This window comes from Anomalospiza imberbis, unplaced genomic scaffold (genome assembly GCF_031753505.1).
Source record: "Anomalospiza imberbis isolate Cuckoo-Finch-1a 21T00152 unplaced genomic scaffold, ASM3175350v1 scaffold_51, whole genome shotgun sequence".
Classification (NCBI taxonomy): Eukaryota; Metazoa; Chordata; class Aves; order Passeriformes; family Viduidae; genus Anomalospiza; species Anomalospiza imberbis.
The window spans coordinates 457,619-484,186 of NW_027100119.1; the positions used below are offsets into that span (position 1 = coordinate 457,619).

At 46.4% G+C, this 26,568-nt stretch overlaps 2 protein-coding genes across 4 annotated transcripts in view; one reads left to right on the forward strand and one right to left on the reverse strand.

Annotated features, from left to right (window-relative positions):
- The window catches only part of LOC137467048 (serine/threonine-protein kinase pim-1-like), a gene marked incomplete at its 5' end in the record, with an annotated part of 261,655 nt that overhangs the window by 214,335 nt on the left and 20,752 nt on the right, over window positions 1-26,568 (reverse strand). The window lies entirely within an intron of this gene.
- LOC137467055 (RNA polymerase II elongation factor ELL2-like) lies at window positions 10,375-18,330 on the forward strand. Of its 3 annotated transcripts, none has more exons than XM_068178612.1 (6): window positions 10,375-10,529; window positions 11,902-11,968; window positions 13,521-13,625; window positions 14,366-14,619; window positions 16,465-16,589; window positions 18,126-18,330. In XM_068178612.1, exons 1-6 carry the CDS (start codon window positions 10,401-10,403, stop codon window positions 18,160-18,162), a joined length of 717 nt encoding a protein of 238 aa, XP_068034713.1. In that variant the 5' UTR covers window positions 10,375-10,400; the 3' UTR covers window positions 18,163-18,330. The 3 variants fall into 3 exon arrangements, with proteins under 3 accessions (XP_068034713.1, XP_068034714.1, XP_068034712.1); XM_068178613.1 differs by lacking the exon at window positions 18,126-18,330 and adding an exon at window positions 16,723-16,936 and having other exon boundaries at window positions 14,366-14,505; XM_068178611.1 differs by lacking the exon at window positions 18,126-18,330 and adding an exon at window positions 16,723-16,931.

Consider the following 26,568-nt stretch of genomic DNA (forward strand, 5'->3'; position numbering starts at 1 on the left):
TCATGGCTGCTGGGAATTTTGGCAGGGATGTGGTGTGGCTTAGAGTCTCGGTGCTCCCTGTGCTTGGAGCGTTTGAAGCCTGTTCCTAAAATCAAAACGGAAACTTGTTGATTTTTGACATTTCTTCCTGGGATGTAGTGTTTAAGTAAACTTAATTTGCCTGGAAGGTGCACCTCTCAGAGGTTTGTCTCATGGGTGTCCCTTCCCTGAAGCATGGAGTCTCCTGCCTTCCTCCATCCCCTCCCTGCAGGAAATACCAGATACAAAGTAAAAGGAGTTCATCACAGGCTCTTACACTATTCATTATCTTGGGGAAAACATTCAGAATATATGAGTAAAGCCTTGTAAATGATGAGGAATCCTGAAAAGTGAGAAGGAGCACTGCATCCTGCCTTTCCAAGGGGAACCTGGGCTGCTGAGAGTTCCTACCATGGTGTAAGCTGTTAGAAGGAATGAGAGTAGAACCTGCTCCCCTTTCCCTGGAAATTGCTCCCGGGGTTACAGGATCTGGCAGCAAGTTGGCTAAGGAATGATGTGGTAATGCTGCTGATAGATTTTGGGGTACAGATGCTTCTTCATCGCACCAGGACCTGGCTCATGAATAAACTGTCTGCATCTTCAAACACCTTGGCTACAGCAGCAGGAGTTCCTTTTACAGCTGTGAACAGCAGCCTGAACTTTGCAGCCCCAGCAGAGCTGCAAAGCCCCTCTGTCCGTCCCCAGTCACTCTTGTATCACCTTTCTACTGAAATGAGCTTTGTGTGAACTCTGCCCAGGTTGGCATCCCTCTGCTCCTGGCAGGAAATGGATACTTCAAACAATTTGTATTAGTTCCACGGAGGAGTTTGGGAAACTCCTGTTCTCCCTTAGCAAGAAAAGAGTCTTGGTTTTGTTTTAAAACAAAAGCTTATTTCAAGCTCATTTTGGAAGTGACTGAGTTTCTGTCGGTGGACATAATTTTAACACTTAGAAACAATGAACATTTTGGGTTTGTTCTAAAGTAACAGCTTATTTCAAGCTCATTTCTGAAAGAACTGAGTGTCTCTGTGCTTTTAATTAAACCACCGAGAAACAGAATGTATGGAAATAATTAACATTTATCAGGACCAGTAAGTATTGGGGTAAAAAGAGTAAAGCGGTGACAGTATTCTTTATGAAAACATTCTCTAAATTCAGTGTCTTAGACAAGAAAGAAGAAACCTCATCTCCAGTGTCCCGTGCACCTGCTGTCACAGCAGATCCTCCCCTCTGCCACAGTCTGCAGGCACTGATGTGCCTGTGCCACTCCCCTTCCCACAGAAACCCACAGCAATCTCTTGTCCCCAGGGGATCAGGCTGGAGCAGTGGCTGAAGGAGAAAATAGCATGTCTTTGTTGGGCGGCAGTAAGTTGAGTCATCTGGGAAAAGGCACAATTGGTGATGCACTAATTCAGAGCAATCCGTATTTTGCATTTGACATGGGAGAAACTCCTCAGACAGCCACCAGAAATAATACTTGCTTAATAGTAGTTATTAGGTGGTTGACAGTTTTCCATTTATATTTTTGCTTTTAGATGAAGTCTGATTTGTTGAAGGATTTGGTGTTTGGAGCTTTGAAGCAAAACATTTTTGTTTAAGATATGATTGACATTTTACATTTTTTTATAATGTTTCTGGGCTCATGTGTAGAGATAAGGACATAAAAGCCTTGATAAAAATACTTACAAAATTGGCCTGAAATACTTCTTTCCTAGTGTTTTGATGAAAAGAGCAATATTCACGTGTTCTAAACAAGTCATGTTGGAGGTTGTGAGGTACCAGATGCGACACAAAGAAAAAGCTCTTTTTAGAAAACTGATTATCTGAAGGGGGGAGGCAGGGGAAGGAAAGGCAACCAAAGTAACCTCAGTGCCCTGCCCATCACGTTTGTCAGGAATGTGGGGACATCCCAGATCTATTACACCTACCAAGGTGCAGGCCCGTGGATCCCACTTCTTGGTTTTACATCCTAATTTCTCTTCCCCGTGTTCCTGCACTGGAAGGAGCAGACACACAAAATCAGAGAACAAGCTCTGAGCAGGGAACACACAGCAGCTCTTGAGGCTAATTCGTCTGGGTCTCACTGTGATCAGCTTTTGGTGCTGATGCAGAGCTTTTCATACACAAGGGCTTTTCAAAGGTTAGAGATGCAAATAGGTAGAATGTCTTCCTCAATCCGCCTGCAGCCTTTGAACTACACCTAACAAGAACACCCCAGGCAACATTTCTGCAGGTGGCAGGAGATACAGGGAGGGGAAAAATTACTTTGGTGACTTATCTGGGAGATCAGGGTTAAGAGACAGCGTTGCAAACTTTCTTTTTCTCTGTAATACAGGATGTGTTGGGAAATGGTTTTTAAAAATTGGTAGAAAACGTATTTTAAAAACACAGTCAGTTGGGTTGATGCAGTGTTTATTCAGATGCTGAACAGCTTACACTTCCTTCCCCTCCTCACCCATTCAGTACATTGCTGCTGAAATCACAATTCTCATTCTTCACCCAGGGGGTGGTTTTGGTGACTCCTTTTGGTTTGGATGGGACCTTGGTATCTGAATAAATCATGGTCCAGAGCCCCTTAAGTCACCTCACCTGTGAGAAAGGACCTTATTGTCATCTTAAGACAGAGAATATTAAGGGAGTAGTTTCACACTGGCAAATATTTCACTTTTTGAGGTAAACACTGATTTCTAATAGTGCCCCCTCTCCCTTCCCATCCTTGTCCTGGGCCACTGTGAATCCATCCCTTCACCTGTCAGTGCAGTGTTTGCACGGCTTCTCTCTGGGAGGGAGTGGAAGCCCAGCCTAGGCTTATAGGCAGACAGAAGTGGTAGTTTGGTTTTTGCCAAGTTATTTTAAGCTGGGTGAGTTCCTTCACTACAGCCTCTGAGCAGCCACTCCTCCGTTTGTGCTGACAGAGCTGAGGAATGGTGTGTGCTGGGTTTGCCACCAGGAATTTGTCTGGTGAGCCTGTGCCAGGAGGGAAGGGACTGCCAACACAGAACAGCACCTGCTGTAAAGAGGCATCCGTGAGGAGCCTTCCCATGAACAGAGACTAGACGCACACAGAACACAACAAAAATGTACCAACAAAGGGACGTACTGACAATGTCCCTTGGCATTGGCAAGGGTTTAAACCTTTTTTTGGTATCTTTTTTCTTTTTTTTAAATTAATGCACAGAAAGGGCTAAAAAAGCAGAATCTCACTGTACTGTCAGGTGAAGAAACGAGGAACTCTCATTGGGATGCTCCTTGTCTCTCCAGTCCCTTGGGAATGGCTGGTGTTTTCCAGGAGAATAAGAAACTTGCTGTGAAAGAAGGAGAACTCAGGAGGGTGGCAGTGGCTGTGGGCTGCTGCAATTCTGCTCTCCTGAAGAGCTTATTGCCTGGTTTATTTTTGCACCCCTTTCTGGCATTACAAAAGCGTGTTGCAAATTTTACAGAGGAAGGGGAGAAAGGGAGAAAAGGGGAAGGACACAGGTATGCTGGCCTAGGGCTCTGCAGTTCTGTTTGTCCGTGCATACTGTTCCAGCTCTGATTTCCTGTCCATGGCGAGTTGCAGCTCCTGCTTGATGATTTCAATCTGCTTCTCCAGCTCTGTCAGCTCTTGCAGCACTGAGGTCCTCGCAGTGTTGAGGGACTCTGCTTTCCCGTTGGTGGTTAAGGATGGTGGAGTCTCTCTCTTCCCCTGTGGCAGGGGGAGGTCCTGGTGCTGATGGATTGTCACCTCATTTTGCCCCTCATGGGTGCAGATGTATTTTTTTCGGTGGCAGTTGCCCAGGTTGGCTGTGTTCCACACCGCATGCTGGCTGTTCCCCCCATGGACCCTGAACAGAGAAAGGAGAGTTAATACCACATCAGAGCCTGCTCTTGTGTGTGCAGACCTCTCCTGTGAGCCATCCTACTGGAAAAATATAAGACTGCTGTTACATGTTATGTAGAAATATTATTCCTTCATTCCTGGAATTATGTTTTCTTGCAAAGCACAAATCATTAATGTACATGACCACATTTTTGTCATTGAACCATAGCAGAGGCTAGAACAGAACCCTGAATGTCTTCTTCCCCCAAACTTTTTTTCAGTTATGAAATTACTCAGCTGCAAGTCAGGAAAATCTGAGTCCTTCAAAGCCTCTGAAAGCTTTTGTGGTTGCAGTGTGCAGGTTTATTACAGTGTTAGTCCTTTGCGTCTCACTACTCTGTCCTGGTTTGGGCATTTGTTCTCACGGAGAAGGAAAGAGACTCCCTAGAGCTGCTGTGGAGAGCTGGAGGGGGAAGCTTTGTCCTTTAGTCTTGAAGTCTTGCTGGGGAGCTGCTTGTGCTCTGGGGGATGGACACCAACGATGTTTATCCAAGCCTTGCAGGTTCATTCCTGAGCTTCCTGACACACCACAGAGACTTAGGGGCTGTCAAATTGGGGCACAAATTCCCATCTGGGAATTTTTCAAATGCTTCAATTTTTTTTTCCTGCAGAAATCTTTTCAAAATGTATTGATTCTAGAGAATCTTTGCCTTCTCTCTGGGGGACTTCCCTTTGCTGCCCTCCCAGATCAGGCCAATTCCCAGGGTTCCTTCCCAAACTGAGGAACAGCCCATGGCCTCCATCCTCCAACTGGAACAGAAGGAAGCACAGTTTGCTGTTGTGGGAGAGGAGCTTATCTTTCCTGCCTGCTTTCCCTTTGGGACAGGTTGGTGCGTGTTCATTTGATAAAGGGAGCTTTAATCTCTGAAGGAGTTGTGTTTCAAACTGCTCCCTCCTAAATTAGTCTCTTCATTGTGACCAAAGCTGAGTGCAACGTTTTTCCTTGTGTCCTCGGGTGACAGAGGAGAGGCAGTGGCTGCTCCCTGGGGCCTTGGGAGCAGTGAGAGCCATCCAAAATAGGATCTCTACTGGGCTGTGGAGATAAGAGTGACCAGCCAGCAATGCTCTGTGTGAGACTGGAGCCATCTGTGAATGTGAGCATGGAAAGCTGACCTTGCAAAACAGAGAAGAAGGGGTCCTTGGGTATTTGCCACAGCTTGGAGGGGCTCTGAGTCACCTGCTCCAGTGGAAGGCGTCCCTGCCCGTGGCAGACGGGGATGGATCTAGAGGGTCTTTAAGGTCCCTTCCAACTCAAGCCCCTCTGTGAGTCTGAATTACAAACCCACGATGACAAAGAGAACACAGCAAACCTGGGTCCCGCTACATTACTGGAGGCTGCCATAGTCACTTGTGTCACCTGGAGACTGGTTTGTATCTGGAGGAATTTTCATGGTCCCACAGTCTTTAGGTGTGACTTTGCTGGTTCAGGGCCCCAAAAGATGCCAGAAGAGATTATTTGCAAGCACAGAATTGGTTAAGCTGCCTGTGAACCTGATGGGAGAAGTGTACTCATGTTATTGCAGTGTTTATGCTGCACAGGTGATATTTAGTTTCCATTTGGAATCTGCAATGTTCTTGCACAATGCTTGTATATGCATCAATACTGGCTTTAAATCCTAATTCCATCTTCACGCAAGGATGTGTAATCCCATCAGGAATATTTAACACGGAGCCATATTACCTTTGGGCTTGATGGTACGGGTTGCCCTAAGTGTGTGATGAGTAATGGTAGCTCTAACAAATATCCCTCTTGTTAATTTGTGCTGGGGAAGATGAAATAGGAAAACCTTATAAATATGATTGCCTGGCAAAAGATTTGGAAAATACAGCCATTGAGATGAGAACTAGATTTGAAATAACAAACCTTGACTACTGAATAACTAGAAAGCAATAGTATAGCCAGGTTGAAAGCAATCCCCCCTTCTGATTAAACAATGCCCTTCACCTGCAGATAGGTCCAAAGGTCAAATGGAATGCTCTGTCTCACCCACAATGTCTGGTTCATCCCACACCTGTGACCCTCCCCTGAAGTATCAGGTATCTGTGACCCCATTGGCCCAAGTCCTGTTCCAGCCCACCTTGAAGCCCCCTGATAAGGTGTGCCCGAGGGACCGGACGCTCTCTTGGACCTTCCCCTGGGACCCTCACCTGGAACCCTCGCTCCCTCTCTCTCCCTCTCCCTCTCTCCCTGGGCCTGCCACGAGTTGCGCCTGGCAACTCCAAGCAGGGCCTTTCCCCCCTTTTAATAAACCACATCTTCTAAGACCTGACTTCAGAGATCTCTCATCCATCCAAACCGTCCTGGAGTCCCGCGCTCTCTACAAATTTGGGTCAGTCCTTTATCAACCCTGTTGCATAGAAATCACTGTGTTTTAATCCCTGTGTTAACTTTCACCATCCCCTTTCTCTTCTGAAAAATGGCTTAGAATGCTTCTGTTTGCTTCTGAATTGCTCCATTATGTTGACATGTAAGTACTGCTGTATTTGCCTACAGAAGCCGTGCAGCATGGAGGGAGATGCTGTCTTGGAACCACATCCACGGGACCACGATTGCTTGAAAAGGAGACTTACCATCACTGTCATGAGCATGTGCAGGAGGTGCTCTGGCTACTTGGTGTCCAATTCGACCCCAAAATGATTCTATCCTGAGAAAGTAATTTTCAATCTAAAAAATGTTTTCATTTGAAGAAACAAGGAACTGCACAACACTGAAATGGTTGTAGTTGCAAGGAAAGGCTGTTACAAATATTGGTTTATGACATAAAGGAAGGAAAAATCTTTGGTTAAAAAAAAAACTAACAAAGAAAGATATATGAAATAGTAAAATAAAAAAAAAACCAAAAAACAACCATAAACCAAACATGCACCCATCCACCACCATCAGTCCCCAAAACAAAAAGAATTCAACCAACCAAGGTACCAAACCCAAACTAAAACCAAATATATCCAAGGAAATAGGTACAAATAGAAAAAAAAAAACCAAACATTACTGTAGTAATTTTAAGCCCTGTGCTAGCTTTCACCATCCCCTTTCTGTTCTGAAAAAAGTCTCAGAAAACATTTCTCTTAGCACTACTTTTAATGTTCCCTTATTAATGCTTTTTCTCTTCAAGCCAGGTCTCCTAAGCTCTCAGAGATAAGCATTATACCCTTGGTAGCTCAGCTACCTCAGGTGGCATAAAGAAGCAGGATGGCTCCTGTGACAGTGTTGGAAACAAAAAGTTTTAATAACGGGCAAAATAAAAAAGCTCTTTACCGAGAAAACCCGAGCCAGGGCAAGAGGTTCTTGCTCCTGCTAAAACACTTCACAAAAGCGATGACCTCTTTTGTTCTCTTCTTTTTCTAGGGAATTGCTTAGGTGGGACTTTTTGGCTCCTGTCCAATTAGCTATCCTTAAGTTTGAGGTGAAGTCCCCAAGGTCCTATGAGGTGTCTTTTAACCAAACTGAGGAGAGAACCTTCTGGGCTTTTTTCCTTTTTAAGGAGACAAAGGGTAACTTGTTTATTCCGTCAACAGGGGGCACATTCCTTCGCCTGATGTTTATATTTAAGTATTGTTTGCCTACAGAAGCCGTGCAGCGTGAAGGGAGACGCTGGCTGGGGACCCACATCCCAGTGACTGCAATTGCTTGAAAAGCAGACTTACCCTCAGCAGCAGGAACAGGAGCTGGAGCAGGAGGTGTACCACCAGTTTTGGATTCAAAGTGAGCTTGCAAAGATTCTGCTTGGAGAAAGTAACTTTTAAAAAGCAAGGAAATGCAGAATACTGGAATGGTTATGGTTGCAAGGAAAGGCTATTGCAAAATGTTAATGGTTTCTAATAGAAAGAATGGGAAAAGACTTTGTTTAAAAAAAGAAAAGGAAAAGAAAGGAAAGAAAGAAAAGAACAAACCCCTTCCATTTCCCCCTGCCACGTGGCAGGTGATAGCCAGTTACCCCAAGGTCCTGGCCGTGCTCCTCCTGGCTGCTGCAAAAATTACCCCTGTCCTGGCCGGATCCAGGACACAGGATCTGCCCTGCGGGTCCTGGCTCTTTCTCTGGCTGAGAGACCCCCATGGCATCTGCCCCGGCAAAAGGGACTTCAGGACAACCGATCACTTATTGACATTCCCCCCTCTGCCCCTGCACATACTGAACTGGCAGGAAGGTGACCCACATGTCACTCCAGGCACACTCTAGGCAGCAAGGACAAAGAAAGTTTTTGAGGGGCCTGGGTCTCAAGGTCTTTTGTTCCAGGAGTACCACCTGTTACTTTCAGATTCTGCTCAGGGATAACCAGTGACCTCCTTTTTGCTCTACACCAGACAAACCATGTGTGGCACATAAACTGTCACTTTTTTTCCCCATTTATTTTCAAGTACATTCTCTCAATCAGGACCATGGTGGCTCCTGCTCTGAGGTGCATTGGCCATCCCTCTAGTACATTGTTTAGATGTTTTTTGAGAAATAGGCTCAAAATGCCACAGGGTTACTTCCTTCATTCCTTCATGCTTGGAGCTAAATATGGAGTTACTGTGCAAGGCAAAGGCACTCACGTATGAGCAGTGCAAAGGGGTCAGTCAAATCTGGTAACTGCAGAGCAGGGGTTGTCACCAATAACCTTTAAAAGATATAGAAAGGCTGTTGGACACTCTGGAGTCCAGTGTAACACCTCCATGGATTCCTCTAATGATTCCTACACAGGCTTTTCCAATAGTTCCTAACGGGGGATCCATAATCAACACCATCCAGTCATTCCCAAAAAGGGACACAGCTGTGGGCTCTGGTGTTTGACAAATTGCTTCCTCCCTTTCTTTCCCCAAACTGCACTGTCCTTGTGAGTGGGACAGCCAGGAAATCAGACATGGGTAGGTATAGACATGGTCTTGAAAACAAATACAAGATGTCATTGAAAATGTGCTTTGGATGGTAATATTCAACACATTCTCAACTGCATGCTCTTATTCCCTCTCCCTGTAATGACTGGACAACACTTATTTTTGGTGCCAGCTGACTTAAATCAGGAATAATCTTGGGTAGGGGGGAAATGACAATGAAACCATCATAAACTGAGTATAAAATGTTTATCCACATGTGTCAGTAACTCCAACGGCCAGCTGCAGTCAGCACAATAATCAGCCTGTAATTGTGCTCAGGGCCAGCGTGGGCCTTTCCACGTCAGCTCCTCCTGCACAGCACATGGGGGCCTGGGCTTGCTGCTGGCTTGTTTCCTTTTCGGAGACTGGGATGAGGAAAGGCTGGGGGGTTTTGTCAAAGAGATAATATTTGAGTGACCGTGTATGTGCTGGAAGCCTCACAGACTGACTGGCCCACGACAGGATCACCCAGTGCTGGGGGAGGAGGGGGCTGCACCTTGCTGCCCTGGTTAGGGGTGTTAAGCTGCTCCTTTGCCTCAGAGAGGGCCAAGTGCAGCACTTGTGTGCAGAAACACTTCATTAGCCCTGGTCTGCAAAGCTACTGCAGCAACTGGTGTGGCCAGAGCACCCCTTACTGCACTTGGAAATGAGCTGAGTCAGTCATGGGACAAGGCAGGGCATTCCCCACGTGTGCCCATTGTGAATTCCCTGTGCCCCGACTGTGTCGCGTCCTGCTCCTCAGTGACATCCCACCCAGCCTGGAACACGGAACTCCCCGTTTCCAAGGACACGTGGCCATTGTCACCAGCACACAGCAGGACAGGTCAGACCCTTTGGCGGCTGCGTTGAGAGCGGAGGTGTCAGAGCGATAGCGAGTGTTGCTCCAGCTTGGTTGGTTCGAGCACACGCTGTTCAAGAGGCCGATCCACACACTGAGTGGAGGTAATTATTTACAGTTCTGTGCAGAAACGGGGGGGGCTCAGGGACAAATTCACAAAGCCAGCACACAAAGAACCAGAGTGTCTTTGTATTTCTACATTTTGGCAAAGAAAGGAATTAGTGTTCACTGACTGCAAGTTCCCTAGTTGTCTTCATAATTAGTATTCTGTCTGCTGTTGGGTAATGATCCTCTCACTTCTCATGCTCAATAGTCTGCATGCTCAGACTCTCCCTTCTTCTTAGTGAGAGGCTCCTTGAGTGGATAGCCGTGGTCTGCCCCTGCTGGAATGGCCTTTTACCTCGCAGGAGGTGATTCAGCACAGTTTCTGCATTGGCTTTATCAGTTTGTTCCTTTCCTTGGGGATTCTGCCAAATGTCCTTGTGCCCAGAAATTCTCCATTCTTTGTGTCCACCATCAGTGGTACATCCTTCTTCCCAAGCCTTGCTAACCTCCCCTGTGTCTGAGGAAACTGAAGCCTGTCAAGCCCTGCACCTCCACAAGGCCATTCAGCCCAGAAGCAACCTGCCTTTCAAAGGCCTGGCCATCACTGAGAGCTTGTTGGCTACTTCTTGTTTCATGGAATAATCTCCCTCCTTGTTGATGAGCCTTGAAAACCACAAGGGAGAAACATCAAAGAACACATTTTCCTGACAAATATTTTGCATTTTGCAGATTTTTCAGCAGGATCAGTGGCTGTGTGGGAGCCAGAGCACCCGAGGCAGAGCGGGATGGCGGAGCTGTGGGCCTGGGCACGATCCAGAGCGTTCCGCAGGGCCCCAACCCGCACGGCGTCCCGCAGGGCCCCCAACAGCACTGCGATGCCCGTCAGGGTGACCCAGGGGTCCCAGGACCAACAGGTGAGGGGCAGCTGTCGGGCTCTGCGGGTTGCCAGCGGGTGGGGGCTTGGCCGTGGTGTTGGTGTCAGGTGCTGCTGAGCCCGCGGGACCTGTCGGGCAGGGCTGGGGCCCCACTGGTGCTCCAAGGGCCCCTTTGAGGCAGCTGCCCCGGTGGAAACGACTCACAGGGATGACACGGAGGAGGTGCCAGCGGAAGTGGGAAGTTCTCTGATGGAAGGGGTTCCCAGGGATGCCACTGAGGAGGTGCCAGTGAAAGTCAGATGTTCTCCATGCTGGGACACTCAGGAAATTCATGCTCTGGGCATGGCTCTTGGTCAAAATGCATAGATTTCTCATTGTTCTGTCTTTGCCCTGCACTCACCGAACATGTCAGGAGAAAGGAAACGCTCTAACAGTATTTTTTACTATTAGGAGTAGCCATTTCTTTATTCTCAGCTGTGATGCATAGTGGAGAGCTCCAGCTACATGCACACCATTTTCAAAGCTTTTCCAAACAAAGAAATTTTAGCATTTTTAGCAGCCAAAGACATGAATCTTCATTGCTTCTAAATTACATCATTTCTTCAATTAAGTAATATTCTATCTTCGGTATTGATGTCTCCCTTCACATGGTAATTAGTGCACATCTTTCAGTCCATTTATCATAGCTTTTCAGATTTTTTCTCAGGCAATTTTGCCTACGGAATGAAGCAGTTGGATGGCAGTAGTTGTTTTCATTAAAAAATGTACTTAGGCTGATGAACATTTTAACCTCCAGCGGAATGCAATGCACTCTGTACTAAATGATGAGATCAGCCAAGCAACCCAAATTTTGTAATATCTGATTAACCTAGGATAAACTGCTTCCATTTCACACCTGCAAAGAATTGCATCTAGAGCTGAGGACAAGAGAAAGGGTTCTCATGCCTGTTGAGAGTCAAAATTCACCTTATGCAGGTGAAATTCTTCTTGGAGCTGACTCCAGGATGTGCTTCCTTAGTACCAAATCAATCCCAGCATCAGGTCGTGTCCAAAATTCTTGTATTTTTGTCAACCACTCTCACCTGGATTCTTAGCTGAACACTGGCCAGTTCAGTTGTACTCAGGCACTTGATTCCAAGGGAAGCCTGTGCCTATAAATTCCAGCAATTGGGAAAGGATCACTTGCTACTTGAATGTTTGGCTGCATTAGAGGCTAAGGGAGGGCTGCTCTCTCAGGGCAGTTTTGTAGCCGGCTGCTTGCAGAGGGGGAACTGTGTCAAAGCAGCCCTTTTTAGTGATGCGACAGCAAGCCTTCGCAAATACAGCTCTTGTTTAAAGTGAAGGGCCTAGTTAATCAGCAGTGATGGAGAGTAGGCTGAAGTTTTTACAGAAAATATCTTTTTCCTTTTAGCCAAATGCCAGCGAGGCATTGCACAATGGAAGTGCGCAGAATGTCCAATTGTATAACCTACTTGGAGGTATGGTTGCCTTTCACATTTTGCTCAATATCTGTAAGACTTTCAACTTGGTAATTCATTTTTACAGCATATTCTCGGGACAGGGGATCTCTTGTGTTCAGAGATCTCAACTGGAGGTGGTATGCCCTCAGGTCAAGCTTGCAGTCTCTTGTCACTGCATGTAGCCACTGGTTTGTTTTCCCCTGAGAAAGCCTGCCAGTCCTTCCTTGTTCCCATACTGCTTGATGGGGTGCAATTTGGAGCATTGAGGTCAAGGTTTGGACCGCTCCAAGCACCTAAATTCACTGCCTTGGTAGCTAAGCTTTTGATTTTGGAGTATCTAGGCACTGTCATTATCCTTTAAATTTAATTGGGAAATTGAAAGAAAATGACCTTGAGGAAGTTGCCTAGAGAATTTCACAAGGTCAGCATGGGAAACTTTGCTTGATTTAATTTTTTGTCCTGGTCGTTGATAAGCGAGTGTTGCCACAACACTGTGCTGGGTTCTTTTCAAGGAAATGGAAAGGAAGATACTGATGTCATCTTCCCCACGGATTCCATCATTTCCCACAAAGCACAACGTGCTTGGGTGATGTCATTTGTTATTGATCTGCTCTCAGTGCTGTTTCCCCAAGGAGCCTGGCTCCAGGCAGACTCGAGGTGCACATTCCCCGTACAGGCACTCAGTGGTGCTGCCTGCAGCAGTGAGCTGAGCCAGGTACAGCCAGCTGCCCTGAGAAAAGCAGGCTCTCACCTGGCTGTGGCTGCAGTCACCTGCCTGCAGGGACTTCCCTGCCACTGCAAGTGCAGCTCTTGCTCTGCCTTAGCCTAGCGCAGAGCATTTTAAACTAGCATCATGGTGGCTTTCCGGAGAGACAAAGCTAAACTTCAGATTTCTCCCTGGGGACGTTCTGTTTCACATGTGGATGATGATTTGTGTGATTCTTGGTGGTGGTCTACACAGATCCTAAGGGAATACTTAACATTCAGTAACTGGGGTGTGAGGACTGGCAGTAGTGAGACAATTGTGGAACTTGGTGCCGCTTTGGCTTTAGGCTGGCACAGAGAAACTCAGGTGAGACAGGTCTGGTTGCTGGTAGGGTACAGGGTGCCTTTGCAACATGCTAAATGCAGTACCAGTTAGGGACTGGGTTTTGTCACAGAATCAGAGAATCAGAATCAGAGTTGGAAGGGATCCACAAGGACATGCAAGTGCAGCTCTGTCCCCAAGAATCCCACCAGGTGCCTGTGGAACTTGTCCAAATGTTTTCTGAGCTCTGGTGGACTTGGTACCATGAGCAGCCTTGTGGGGAGCCTGTCCCAATGCCTGATCACCCTCTGGGTGAAGCGCTCTTACCTAATTTTCATCTTAATGCTTGGTTATGGTTTCAGGTAATTTTCTTTAGAAGTCCTTCAGGGGTATGGTTTTAGGAGGTGTTTTGTTTGAATGCTGTGGGAAGTTTCTCTATCCACATTGGATTGAACTTCTCAAACATTAGTAGTGTCTTCACTCGACAACTGGCATGTTTACAGTGTTCTCAATAATTGAAGTGTGTGATGTTTGTGCAATTAGGTTTGCAGACAAATACCAGAGAGGCATGGTCCAAGGAACAGGAAGTGGAGAAAGGCATTAAAAATTTGACCTACATTGAAAGACTGAAGGAGCGTGTAAAGAAAGGTCAGTCTCCGTGTGTGTGATGGCAGGGACAAAGCTCCCGGATTTCTCACCAATACGCATGAAGTCTCCATCAGCCACTAAACAGGAGTTCCTGGTTTCAAAGCAGCGCCTGCTGCGTCATATCCCCTCCCTTGACCTGCTGGCCACGCTTCACCTGATGCAGCCCAGGACACGGTTGCCTTTCTGGGCTGCCAGCACACGTTGCCAGCTCATGCCCAGCCTCTCATCCACCAGCACCCCCAAGTCCTCCCCACCTTCATCCCAGCCGCCCCATCCCATCGCAGCATCCCTGCCCAGCAGGGACAGGCCATGTCCCAACCCCAAAGATGCAGCACTTTGCCCTTGGCCTTGTTGAATCTGATGAGGTTCCCAGGGCCCTACTTGCCAAGGTTCTCCATGTCCCTCTGGATGGCATCCCAGGCCTCTGGTGTTGTCAAACTTGCCAAAGGTGCATTTAATCCCACTGTCCATATCATTCTTATGGACATCATATGCAATCATATGAAAACCACCATGCATATAAAGAGTTTTTCATAAATACCTCCCCTCCAGTATCACTCCTTTACATGGTATTTTTAATGACTCTTCCTTCCAAATGCTTTACTGTCTGGATTCGTACTGGTCTATAAATTCTGAACAAATAGAGTTTCAACAGTCTTGGTACATCCTTTTGAGTCAACTACCTTGCTTCCTCCCACTCCCCATTTGACAATTTGTTTTCTGTTTTTTCTTTACTGAAGTGAAAATACCAGAGCTCAGGAGGGCCCCACACAGCTCTCCAGATTTTGTGCCTGAGAGAAAGAGAACGATGCCCACGAACCCTGCAAAATTCTTCCAGAGACCTTTCAGTACTGTTTCTCAACGACCCATCAGAGACAGGGTGATTCATTTACTGGCTCTGAAGAATTACAAGAAGTCAGAGCTACTTGCCTGCTTAGAGAGAGAGGGAGTTGTGGAAAAGGACAAGGAATCCCTTGGAAAGATCCTTCAGGAGGTGAGATCCTGGAGCTGCTGCCTGCAATGCTAACTCTTAGCAGCCTTACTTCAGGTTTCAATTAGAATCTAATGAGAGGCTTAGGAAATGCTCCTTGTTTACATTTTCCCATCAATTTTACCCAGTTTCCTCCCAACTGCAAGTCCATGTGACAAAAAGAAAGAAATCCTCAAAACTTGTTGTTTTTCTAGAATAGCTGGCAGTGATAAATTCTTTGTAATGTTGTTGCTTCTCATGCCTTATTTGAACCCTCCCTCTTTTCCTTGCACTGTTAAACTGCTTGATGAAGTAACTTCACAGGGTGAAACTCTCAACTGGGTGAAACACTTAGCTGAGGTCCTTAAAATACCCTGGGACAAGTTTCAGAGGAGAGAATTTTGGTAGCTGCAGAGGGCAGTATTTCATTTGAACGGACTTGGTGGCCTCTCAATGGTATTTGCTTCTACTGGGGTCTGTGGGGGTTGCCTTCCAGGGAAGGGTGTTCCAGGCAAATCCTACATGAGAAAGGTGGTGGCCCAACTTTGAGCACAGAGTTTCTTTGCTCTTGTGTGGATTGAGTCTTCAACTTCCTTGGCACCTATTATTTCTCAGAATTTTCCAGTTGTCCTTTGAGTGCCACTGGTATTTCTTTATTACAGCCATTCATACGATTCACATTGACTGAAGGATGCAGTGGCTGTTTCCTTCCTTGTTCAATAGTCCCCGTCAGTGTAGGCTGTTGCTGAATTATGCAAGCATTAACGTATCAAGTAGCAATATTTCCTTTTTAGCTAGGAAAAAAGCAATGGTAAGATTTCAAAGCTCAGCTCCTTAGAGGGTAAGAGATGAAAGAAAATTCTCCTTCTGTTTCTTCTTGTTAATGTTTAAGGAGATTTTGAAAGAGTAGTTTCTTGTTTGCAGTGTGAGCTGCCTCAAGATACTGGTTTGCATTCTGAAAGGGCTTTGTGAACAGCACTACATCCTGAAAACGGTTATTCACATTTTTCTTAACTTCATAGGGAGGTTGTGTTATTTTTCCTATGCATGAAAAACTAGTAGGGAGAACTTGCTGAGCTCTTATACTCACAGCCTTCCTTCTCTTCCAACACAGCCTTAGTTCTGCTTTTAAGAAGTGAATTCCTGATTCTGGGTATCTTTGTTACTTTTAAGCTGTTGAAGTGTAGCTCTAGGTAGGTTATCTCCTGTAAGAGTTCCATAGGAAGCTGTAGTTTCCTCTGAGCTGACACTTGAGAAAGAAAAGCAGTTCTGTTTGCAGAGACAAATGCCAGCATCCTGTGGTGCTTCATGGGATGATGAAAACATGCCCCGTTACAGGTCCAGGCTGTGCTCTGCCATGGCAATGTAGCTGGGTGAAACAAGAGGGCAGCAGGAGTCCTCCTGAGGGTGGAAAAATATGGACTTGCTCATGGAGATGATGTTCTCCAGGTCCTACTCAAAAGAAAAGGAAAACAGAAAGGAAAAACCTGGCCTCTCCATGTATTTCAAATGGTGAAGACTGAGAGCTCTGGCATAGTGTACCTTGATTCTCAAAGCTGCGTTAAAGACCAAAAAACCTGGATCCCTGGTGCAGGGAGAGGTTTTCAGTACGTCCCTTTTCTTCCATGCTTGCAGCACTTTGGCCTTTTCTTACATCCAAGTTTCTACAGCCCAAATGGACCACACCTGTTTAATCTTGTTTACATGTCTTACATGACAGCTGCTTTGTTCTTCACATCAAACAAAAGTCCTGGAAAACTGGTGCATGATTTTCTTTTCAGCTTTGCTTTAGCTTTGCGCTACCAGTTTTACATCTGTAGTCTGCCTTTAGGTGTAATGAATATTGACCTTTTAAATGTCTGCCCGTAGGTAGCCAGCCTGGATGCAAATGAGAATTCTTTCAGCCTGAAGGAACATTTCTTCAAAGACATTCAGGTTGATTGGCCTGGCTACAGTGAAAGAGATAGAAAGACATTGGAGGTGACCCTTTTTCAGTAAGTTCAGTCAGGACAACAGCCATTTCAAAAAAACCCTCTGGGAAATGAAGGTCTGTTCTCGCTGTGAGGAAAGAGCGATGACTGCTGATATTTTTGCCTTGTAACCTGAAATGTTGGACCATCCTTACAGAAAAACAGCTCCATCTCCAAATGCCACCAGCACCAGCCAGTCACCGTCTCTGGGACCTTCTGAAAGAAATGCTCCACCGAGGACGGCTCAGGTATTTTGTGAATTTTTAAACATTCTCTACCCTAGATGATGTTTTATCCCACTTGCTCTTGGGGTCCAAGCTGTGATATGAAGCAGTAGTGTTGTCTTTATATCCTATAAACCTGAAGTGTGTACTTCTAATGGGATTCCTGTAATACTTTTCAAGATGCTTACAATGTCAAAGCCTGCAACAAGCTTGCACACATGACTTGTTTCTTATGGTGCATAGGGAACTCTGCTAAGGACAAGATGTGGACATGTTTTTGGTACCTAGCTGTGTCTGTGCAGGGTTGTTGATGATATGGCAGCTCTAGTACCTAAATCATGCACGGTAATGCCAGTGCTACTGTTTGAAGAGAAATCTTAGGGAAGTCTAGCATGAGGACAAATTCCAGTACTGAGGCATTTGTAGGAAACTTGTTTTTCTGTCCTAAGCAGCATTTAGGCTCCCATTTTGATTCAGGCTATCCCATGTGTGAGGAGGGGACTCTGAATCATCACGGAATAACTTGGACTTGTCAGGCTTAAAATCAAGAGATGGCCAGTACAAGAGGGCAAGGAAAAAGGTTTGAAAGAATCTTGGAAAACACTGCATGAAAGGCATATTTTCTATACCTTAAAAGAATTCTCTTTAAACAGGAGGGAGGACACAGCTCTGGTTTTCCCTAGCTCTTTTCCCAGCCAGAGCAGGAAATGCTGCAGGGCCCAGCATCCTCTTATGTCCTACCTCCATGCCCACAGCATTTCTGTCAGCGGGCTGGCACAGAGCCGTGTCTGGCAGTCCTGCTCTGAGCTGCTGATGTGCACGGGTGGGAGCAGCGTGTGCTTGGTAGGGAAGAGGCTGTGACCCAGGGTTTCCTCTGGAGAGCAGCAGGAATGAGACCTGCAGCCAGACTGGGGCTTCTCTCTGTTGTTATCATCTCTGCACTGGACACGCTGTGATCAGCACCGCACCGGCGGCTTCTTGGGGCTGCTTTAGTGAATCGTGTGGGTGTGTGACAGCAAGAGTTGAGTGTGTTCCTGGTGTGTCTAAGCAGAAATAGGGAGCAAGATAAAGCCAACCTGAGCTCCTCATATTTTGGGAAGCCTTTGATAGAGGTGCTGAAGGGAATGTCTTTCTCCCAAAGCCATTTAACTACAGAGTTGGAGGAGGACTTGCTGAATACTCAGGTGAGAAAGTAGGAATGAAATAGCGAACATATTTAGCTGCAGCACCTCCTTGTATGACAGGCCGTTTTAGGTAAGACAGGTGTGTGTTCAACCATTGCCAGGTCAGAAATGCTGCTTTTTCAGAGCAAAAATAATTGGGATCATCTTTGCAGAAACAGCCTCTGGCTTCTGCCTTTATCAGTCCTGTGAGGACCAAGAAGCAGAGGATTGACCAAGAGCCCAGTGATATCCAGCCAGCAGCTGGTGGCCGCTCTCCTTCTTCCTTGGACCTGCCTTCCACATCCTGCTCACCTTTGAACATGTCTGCAAGTGTCAGCTCCATTTCCACCTCCACCCATGAGCTACAAGAGAAAGATAAAATTCGGACTCCGTCTGGAATCCCAGTGCCTGTCAGGGTGCAGGGGAAGACTCCCAACTCCAAAGGTGAGAAAACAGAGTTAGACAGAGTGAAAAAACTCCATCCTTTGGAATTCGCTTGCCATGAGCAAAGCCAAAGAGATGAGCAGAGAGTGCAGGACCCAAGCAGAAGAGGAGTCACACAGTCCAAGTGCAAAGGGTATTAAAGCGATGGACCACTTTTAGATATGCTTCCATTTCATTTTTTACTGGATATCTGTATGGTTTTTTAGACATATCTAACCTCCCATCCACCGGCACCTCCAAGTCCTCCCCACCTTCATCCCCAAGCCTGTCTTGGTGCCAGGGAATGCCCCAACCCCAAAGATGCAGCACTTTGCACTTGGCCTTGTTGAATCTGATGAGGTTGCAAGGGCCCCACTTCCTGGTCCTTCCGGATGGCATCCCGTGCCTCTGGATTAGGCAAGCTTGCTGAGGGTGCACTTAATCCCACTGTCTGTGTCATTCTAGACATAGCTCAGTGCTTGAGCTTACAAACTGGGGAAATCATATAAAAGCATCATGCATAAAAATAATTTTTCATAAAACCTTCCCATCCAGCATCACTCCTTTACCAGCTTTTAATGACTGTTTCTTTTTAATGCTTTACTGCTTGGATTCTTGGAGATCTGTAAATGCCGAACAAATAGAGGCTCAAAAGTCTTGGTACATCCTTTTGAATCTACTTGCTTGCCTTCTCCAAACCTCCAATTTGAACTATTGGTTTCTGGTTTTCCCTCATTTTAGGAGGAAAAGCAGAGGTCAGAGGAGCCCAACAAAGCCATTCAGGTCCTGTGCCTGAGAAGAAGAGGATCATGTCTGTGAGACTTGCAGACATTGACTGGAGCGGTTGCGCTGCTGTTTACGGCCGACCCTACAGGGACAGGGTGATTCATTTACTTGCTCTGAGGGATTACAAGGAGCCAGAGTTACTTGCTCGGCTGCAGAGAGATGGAGTCAGGCAAAAGGACAAGGATTCCCTTGGCAAAATCCTTCAGGAGGTGAGATCGTAGAACTTGTGCCAGCACCTCTTCCATCATGCTATTCTGCTGTTCATCATTTTACTGCTTCCTCACCTGTTTAAATTAGAGACTTTTGCAATAACTCCTTTGAGTTAAGTTCCACTGGGATTTCCTTCTCATAGGCTTTCGTACAATGCTCACCCATTGAAAGATGCAGTCGATCCTTCCTTCCTTTCTAAATATTCCCCATCCACATAGGCTTTTGCTGAATAATGCAAGCATTAATATATCAAATAGGAATATTTCCTCTTTAGCTAGGGAAAAGCATTTTGGAACCTAGTCAAAGGACTCCAATTCCACATGGATACACTTTCAGTTGATCCTACAGTGGCTTTAAGGAACTGATTGCCTGACCCTGTGAAGTTTGTTGCTGTGTTTGCCCAGGGCAGTGGCAGGGATTTTTTCACCCTGAAGACATTCACAATATAATGAGAGCCATGTTTTGCCATCCCAACTGAAGTAGCCCGTTTAGATTTCTGTAGTTTGCATAGAGGCGTAATGAACATTTGTTCTCCGAAATGTCTGCCTGTAGGTTGCCGACCTGAATGCAAAGGATAATTCCTTCAGTCTGAAGGAACATCTGTTTCAAGCCCTTCAGACTGATTGGCCTGGCTACAGTAAAACCGATCGAGCGAATTTGAAGTTAATACTTTCTAGGTAAGTTCAGTCTTCTGGGGAAGGAAAAGAGCCTTTTCCGAAGAAAGCCCTGGGAAATGAAGCCTAGGTTCTTAGAATATGCTGAGATAGCAGGGACCTGCCAGGACCCTGGCCCTGCACAGGACACCACAAGAATCACACCAGGTGCCCAAGAGTGCTGTCCAAACACTTCCTGAAGCCTTGCTGCAGTGGCCACTGGCCTGGGGAGCCTGTTGCAGTGCTCAAGCACCCTCTGGGGCACAAATGTTTTCCTGATATCCTGCCAAAAGCTCCCTCAACTCAGCTTCATGCTGCTTCCTTGAGTCCTGGCACTGAAGGTCTGCAAGGAAAGGACTATGGCAGTTGATATTTCAGCCTTGTAACTTGAAGTATCGGACCATCCTTACAGAAAAACTGCTCCATCTCAGAACCCCACCAGCAGCAGCCAAGCGACATCTCCAGGGCCTTCTGAGAGAGATGCCCCAGCAAGACCTGCTCAGGTATTTTGTGCATTTTTAACATTCTGTACTCTGTATGAAGTTTCAGCAGACTTGCTGGTGGTATAAAAGCTGTGATGTGAATGTGCAGGACCAGGCCTAAGCGTGTTTTGCCTCAGACTTTCTGAGTGCTGTGACAGGAAGGCTGTGATGAGAGGATCCTGCAGGGGTGGAGCAGCACTGTCCTGAGCCAAATTTCTGCTCTGCCTGAAGACTTGAGCTCAGTCCCCCCCCTCAACCCATTCCCTGGAGAAGGCCTCAAAGGGCTGGCTCTGCAGGAAAAATCTCCTGTCCATAAGAGGCTGCACCAGGGCGGGGCAGATGGGGCCCTCTCGCTCTCTTGTCCCTGTCTCTCTGTCACTCTCATTGCTGACTCCAGCTCTGCACTATCCACGTGGCTGCACCAACACAGGATCTGCAGAATGGTGATACTCCCTCAGTCCCTCCTCTGCCTCTCTTTCTCTCCTCCCTCACTCTGCCAGGGCACACACGGCTGTCCTGTTCTACTCCATCCTCAGCTGGGAAGTTTGCTGGGGGTGTGGGGAGCTTGTGGCTATGTGTTGTGGCTTGTGAGTCAGCAGCTTTGAGAAGGTCCTTGGGAGGAGCTGAGAGATGATTGAAGGGCACTGAGCAACAGTGAGGGCTTCTTGGTGACCTCTTGTGAAACTCTCTTGTACAAATGTAAGGGCTTGTTAGCCAACAGCTTTTGAGTCTGCACAGCAGGTAGCCTGCTGCATTTAAGACAACTGCACCTAAAAGCACAAGAGTTTCTGGACATGTGGCTGCTTTGTTCATCCTGATGAGAATTCACAACCAACCATCACACCCTGTACTCTTGCTGGATTTAAGACAACTGTACCTAGAAGCACAAGAGTTTCTTGACGTGTGGCTGCTGTCTTTGTTAATCTTGATGAGAATTCACAACCAACCATCACACCCTGTACTCCTGGGTTCTAATAGTGAAGCACTAATCTCGTTTCTAACACATGAGACTCTAAAACAGCCAGGTGCCTCTTCAGTAAATCATGTGGGTGTTTGACAGCAAAAGCTGAGTCTTTTCCTGGTGTGTGCAAGCAGAAACTGGGACCTAGACAAAACTTACTGGACCTCCCCTTTGGGGGAGGCTTTGCTGGAGCTGCTGAAGGGAGTGTCTACCTCCCAAAGCCTTTTAGCAGTAGACTTGGAGAAGGACTTGCTATGTGCTAAGATGAGAAACTAGGAATGCAATAGAGCCGATATTTACCTGGAGGTCTTCCATGTTTGACAGCTATTTTTATTTAAAAAACATGTGTTTTCAACCTTTGCCAGTTCACAAATCCTGCTTCTTTAGAACAGGAGCAAAACCTGATCCGGGTCAGAGATTAATGAATTGTTTTGTTATTGTTCTAGAAACGGCCTTGGGCTTCTGGCTTGACCAGTCCTGCGATGAGCAAGAAGCAGAGGACTGAGCAGTAGCTCAGTTACCTCCAGCCAGCACCTGGTGGCCACTCTTCTTCCTGGGTGCTGGCTTTGACATCCCATTCTACTTCCTGCCTGTCTCCAAATGTCGGCTCCATTTCCCCTGCACCCTTTAGGTTCAAGAAAGACACAAATTTCTGAGTTCTACAATGACAGCACTCATGTGCTGAAGACTGCCATGTCAAAAAAGATGTGAAGAGAATTCGGGAGGCTGAAGCACTTGTGTCCCTTGGATCTCAATGAAGGTATCAATGTGCAGCTTTTCCTAACTCCAGTGTGGATAATGATGGAGTAAAGATTTGATGATTAAGAGAAGCCTCTGCATGAATTCAGGTGCAAGAAAGACCATATGCCAGAGTCAATAGCACAGACATTATTTAATAGTAAATGTGAACTAGGGAGACAGAAAGCTAAAGGAGGAGATGGGCCAGGTGGGGAGAAGTGCTGAGATGAACACCGAGGTGGGTTGTGCCCGGACGGGCCCTCCCTTCCTGCAGTGCAGTTGCACAGGCTCAGCTGCAGCAGTGGTGCTGCATCCCCTCATCGTATTTGCAGGGCAGGAGGGGAGGGAGAATTGTGTGTGTGTGTGTGTGTGTGTGTGTGTGTGTGTGTGTGTGGTATAAAACACTGGAAACTGCTGCCAGCTTGTGTCAGAGCAGTGATGTTGGCAAGGGCAGTCAGGCCTCCTGCAGCTCTGGGGCTCTGGGGCAGCCGTGGCCTTTGGAGCAGGCGCGGCAGGGCCCTGGGTCACACTGGATACAGCCAGGGATGCTCCGTGGAAGGCTGAGGGCAAGCCTGGCCCTGCAGGGGAGCACTGGAGTGAGGCCTGTGCTAGGGCTCTTGCTAGCAAATGTCACTGGGCGGGGGCCAGTAGTCCAAGCTCCCGCTTCTCGAGAACCTCTCAAAATGTTGAAAGGCATCTGTGGTTTTCTTTTCAAACTTATCCTGCACAGCAGTCAGGTGCATCTGGCCTGGGATGCATCCCTGGCATATGTTGTTTTCTGTCCTTGTACTGAATTTTAACTTGTTAAAGATTTATTGCTTGTAAGTATTTATCTCAGGATGGTATGAAGTGTTTATTCCCATGTGGAATGAGTTTTTGTCATTCCAAAGAGAACCAGATCTTCAGGCCCAGAGGAGCAGAAGCTTTGGTGTGACAGTGTTGGGATGTGGCATCTATTCTTCTCATTGCCACTTCATCTTGGATTTGTATCATGAGCTTGATAAACCTCAAACCTGTTGATTGGAGGGAGAAGGGATTGAAGAAGGTTTCACTGCCTTCAGTGGCTTCAAGCATTAATGAGTTTTGCCCTCTTTAGGAGCTGCTGTGCTTGGGGTTGTTGTTGTTGTGGTTTCAGACTTGTCCAGAGTTTGTTTTTAGGTCTGTAATACAACAGCCTCAGTTTGCAAACTTCCCAGAAGGATGGTGGCTCACAGAGAAAAATGCCTCCAAAGTCAAACTGAGAGTATTTTTACTGGTTTACATGAATAAAACTAGACTGGCCTGGCTTGGTAACCTCTGAGTCAGCCTCAAGGCTATTTTAAAGAAAAGGTCATGAAATTCTAAGCTCTGCAGAAATGTTGACATGCCCTAATTTTCTTTTGATTTCTCCTTCATAGGGTAGCCCCAGCTACTCTGAGATGAAGAGCAGGTGCCAGTACCTCCACAAAAAGCTGTCCCCCATTCAGCAAGGAGTATCTGAATTTGGCAAGCAGCAAGTGCAGTCCTGGCACCAGTTGTCTGCTTCAGCAAGGAAACATCTATGAACTCGGGCTGTTGGATTTTAAAAGAAGATTAAGTTTTGAGGATTCTTCCAGTTAGGATTGAGTAGATGATTATTTGTCCAAAACATAGGATTAGTTAGCCTAAGAGTACAGCATTCAGTATTGAACTTTAGCAATAAAGAAGTTGCATTATCGTTAACTCCCTCTCTTGTTGTCACTTCTCCCTAAAGAAGTATTTTTTCCCATACCGGTTGGGGGATGGGCCAACTAAATCTGCTTTCTGAAAAAACCACTTCAAAAGTTCTCTCCCAAGTTTACCCTAAACCAACCATTTTTGGCACCCAATGTGAGGCCCAAGAAAGAAGAAAAACCTGTACTGATTGCATTTTGGTTGTGCTTACTGTGCAGTGGCACAAAGCAGTCAGTAACCATGTTACTTGAAGTGGTAATGACTCTCGGGTGGGGGCCTTCATGTGTTTCTAGTCCCAAGGCTTGTTTGAAGTTTTAATACCTTTCTAGTCACTAGGATTATTTTCTTATCTAAAACTAGCTCCACTATTGTTCTAACACATAGCTTTTACAGTAGAGGGGCATGGGTTTGAATAGCTATTGTGCTAGGCTCAGTAATAATAATTTATAGGGAGTTTACAAAAGGACTGAGGGCTGTTCAAGATGTATTTGGTTTATAGTTTCTTCATCCTACCCTACGCCCCAGTTGCAATAGCATATTTTGGGGGTTTATTAGAAACTACACCCAGTTTATTAGAGGAAAAACAAGGGATGAAGCTTTCCAGCCTTTCCTTTCCTTCTTCTCCTTTGAATCTGTTGCGTCCCTTTTTGAAAATGTTTGGCTTCCCCGAATGTTAAAGAGACCACTTTCCTCACATTTAATCTAGTAAGCTTCCTCTATACAGTCTACAGCTACTCTAGACTGAGGGCTGAGTTGTCCAGAGGAGCTGATGAGACCCCTAACCCAGAAGTCGACCCAAACGGGGAGAATTCTGAGTAGCGTAGAAAATAAGAGAGAATGAGTCAAACCCTGAAAGAATTTTCTGATCCCCCAGCCTAGGAATCTTCATGTGAACAAATTCAGAACCCAGATGAGGTGGGGAAATATCTAGAAGAGAGCTACCGTGATGACTTTACAGAGAAAAAGATCCTTGCAAAAAGCCAGGCCCTAGCCTTTGCTTATCGCACACTGCTGAATACTGTAGAACAGCAGATAGAAGCAGGGGGCAGGGAGACAAATCAAAAGCTGCCCCAGTAACTCAGGCTGCAGCCAACACCCCAGCTACTCAGGTTCTAGCTAAACCAAACAGTGAATCTACGCCTGCAGCTAAACAGACAATAACCCTCAACCCAATCAAAACAAGACCAAATGTGAAAAACGTACTCTACTCTACAGCCGGGAGCCAAAATCTGTCCTAAAACCTTTAACAAAAACTGCCACTAATTAAATCTGCTTTCTAAAAAAACCCCTTCAAAAGTTCTCTTCCAAATTTACCCTAAACCAAGACAACTTGTCATCTCCTGTTTTCTGCCTTTTTTCCCCTTACATTTCTTCACCCACCGGTTCCTGTCAGTGGCTGTTTCTCTTCAGTAGTTGATGGGCTTCTCTTCTTTTTTTCCTGCAATCCCCTACTCAAAATTATGGCTGCCAAAGTAGTGGCCCAAGAAGCCCCTGCCTGTGCATCTGCTGAACAGAAAGTCTGTGCTCAACTTGAAGAATCTCACTAAAACCCCAACGGACTTCCTGCTGCACTTTGGGTTGTTTTCCCCTTCCTAGGCAGTCTTCATAGTGCTCTAAATAAATAGGTACCCTGAGGGGTACACATTCCAGGCGAGCACCCACTGCACAGCTCCAAGTAGATCTCATAGATCTCATCTCCATCTTCATCACCTCACAGTGGCTATGACTCCTGCATGGAAGAGACAGGCTGCGATGCTGCTTTCTGCTTTTGGTCCTTTTTTTGGCAAATAAAATATTTTATTTTAAAACATTCAAACCCTGGAGTTTCTTCCTACTTTCACCTACTTGAACTGCCTTGACATCAAAACACTGCCCCCGGACATTACAGCCTGGCTGGTGTATGTTTGTGTGCACAGACCAAAGGTGCCACATTGTGTCCGTGCCCCGGCTCTCTGTTAATGTCCATTTCGACTGACGGCGGAAAGGGGGGACTCTGCCAGCTCTGTGCTGCTCGGGGGCCGGGGCTGGGCCACCAGGGCCGCAGAGCTCGCTCAGAGGCTGCCTCAGCCCCGGCCGCCATCCTGTGCGTGGCTGCCTCAGCCCCGGCCGCCATCCTGTGCGTGGTGGCAGCGCTGAGGGCTCTGGGAGGGACGCCCTTCCCCAGAACTGTTTCCCAACTTTTCCTTTCCCAGGAGGGCACTTGGAAATGTTTCTTCTGGCCTGACTTACCCTGCTTCGGCCTTGTCAATACACAACTTGCTGTCTTACTCACTTTACTCTTATAAGGTTCTAAGAAGAGAATAGAGACATACTGTGATTATGATGCCCCAAAAAGTAGGCCAGAAAACAGTACTCCATAGTGTAGGGCCTGTAGAGCAGGTATTTGGTTTAGTTGACAGCAGAGTGAGGGCAATAGCTCCACCACAAACTCACTTGTCCATTCCTTGCACAGTACAAGCTTTTAAACTTTTTCAACTTAATGTACACATGGTACTTTCCTAACCTTCATATTGCAACATATTTTCTAATGACATGATTATGTAAGCCCTGGTAGCACATGTACAGTTTCTTCACGAGGTGGTCATCTGTGGGTGACAGCCTGGTCAGAGAGAGAGAAACGACATTCGTTTCTCCCAGCAGCTTGTGAGACCTTTTAGGGAGTTGTACAAAT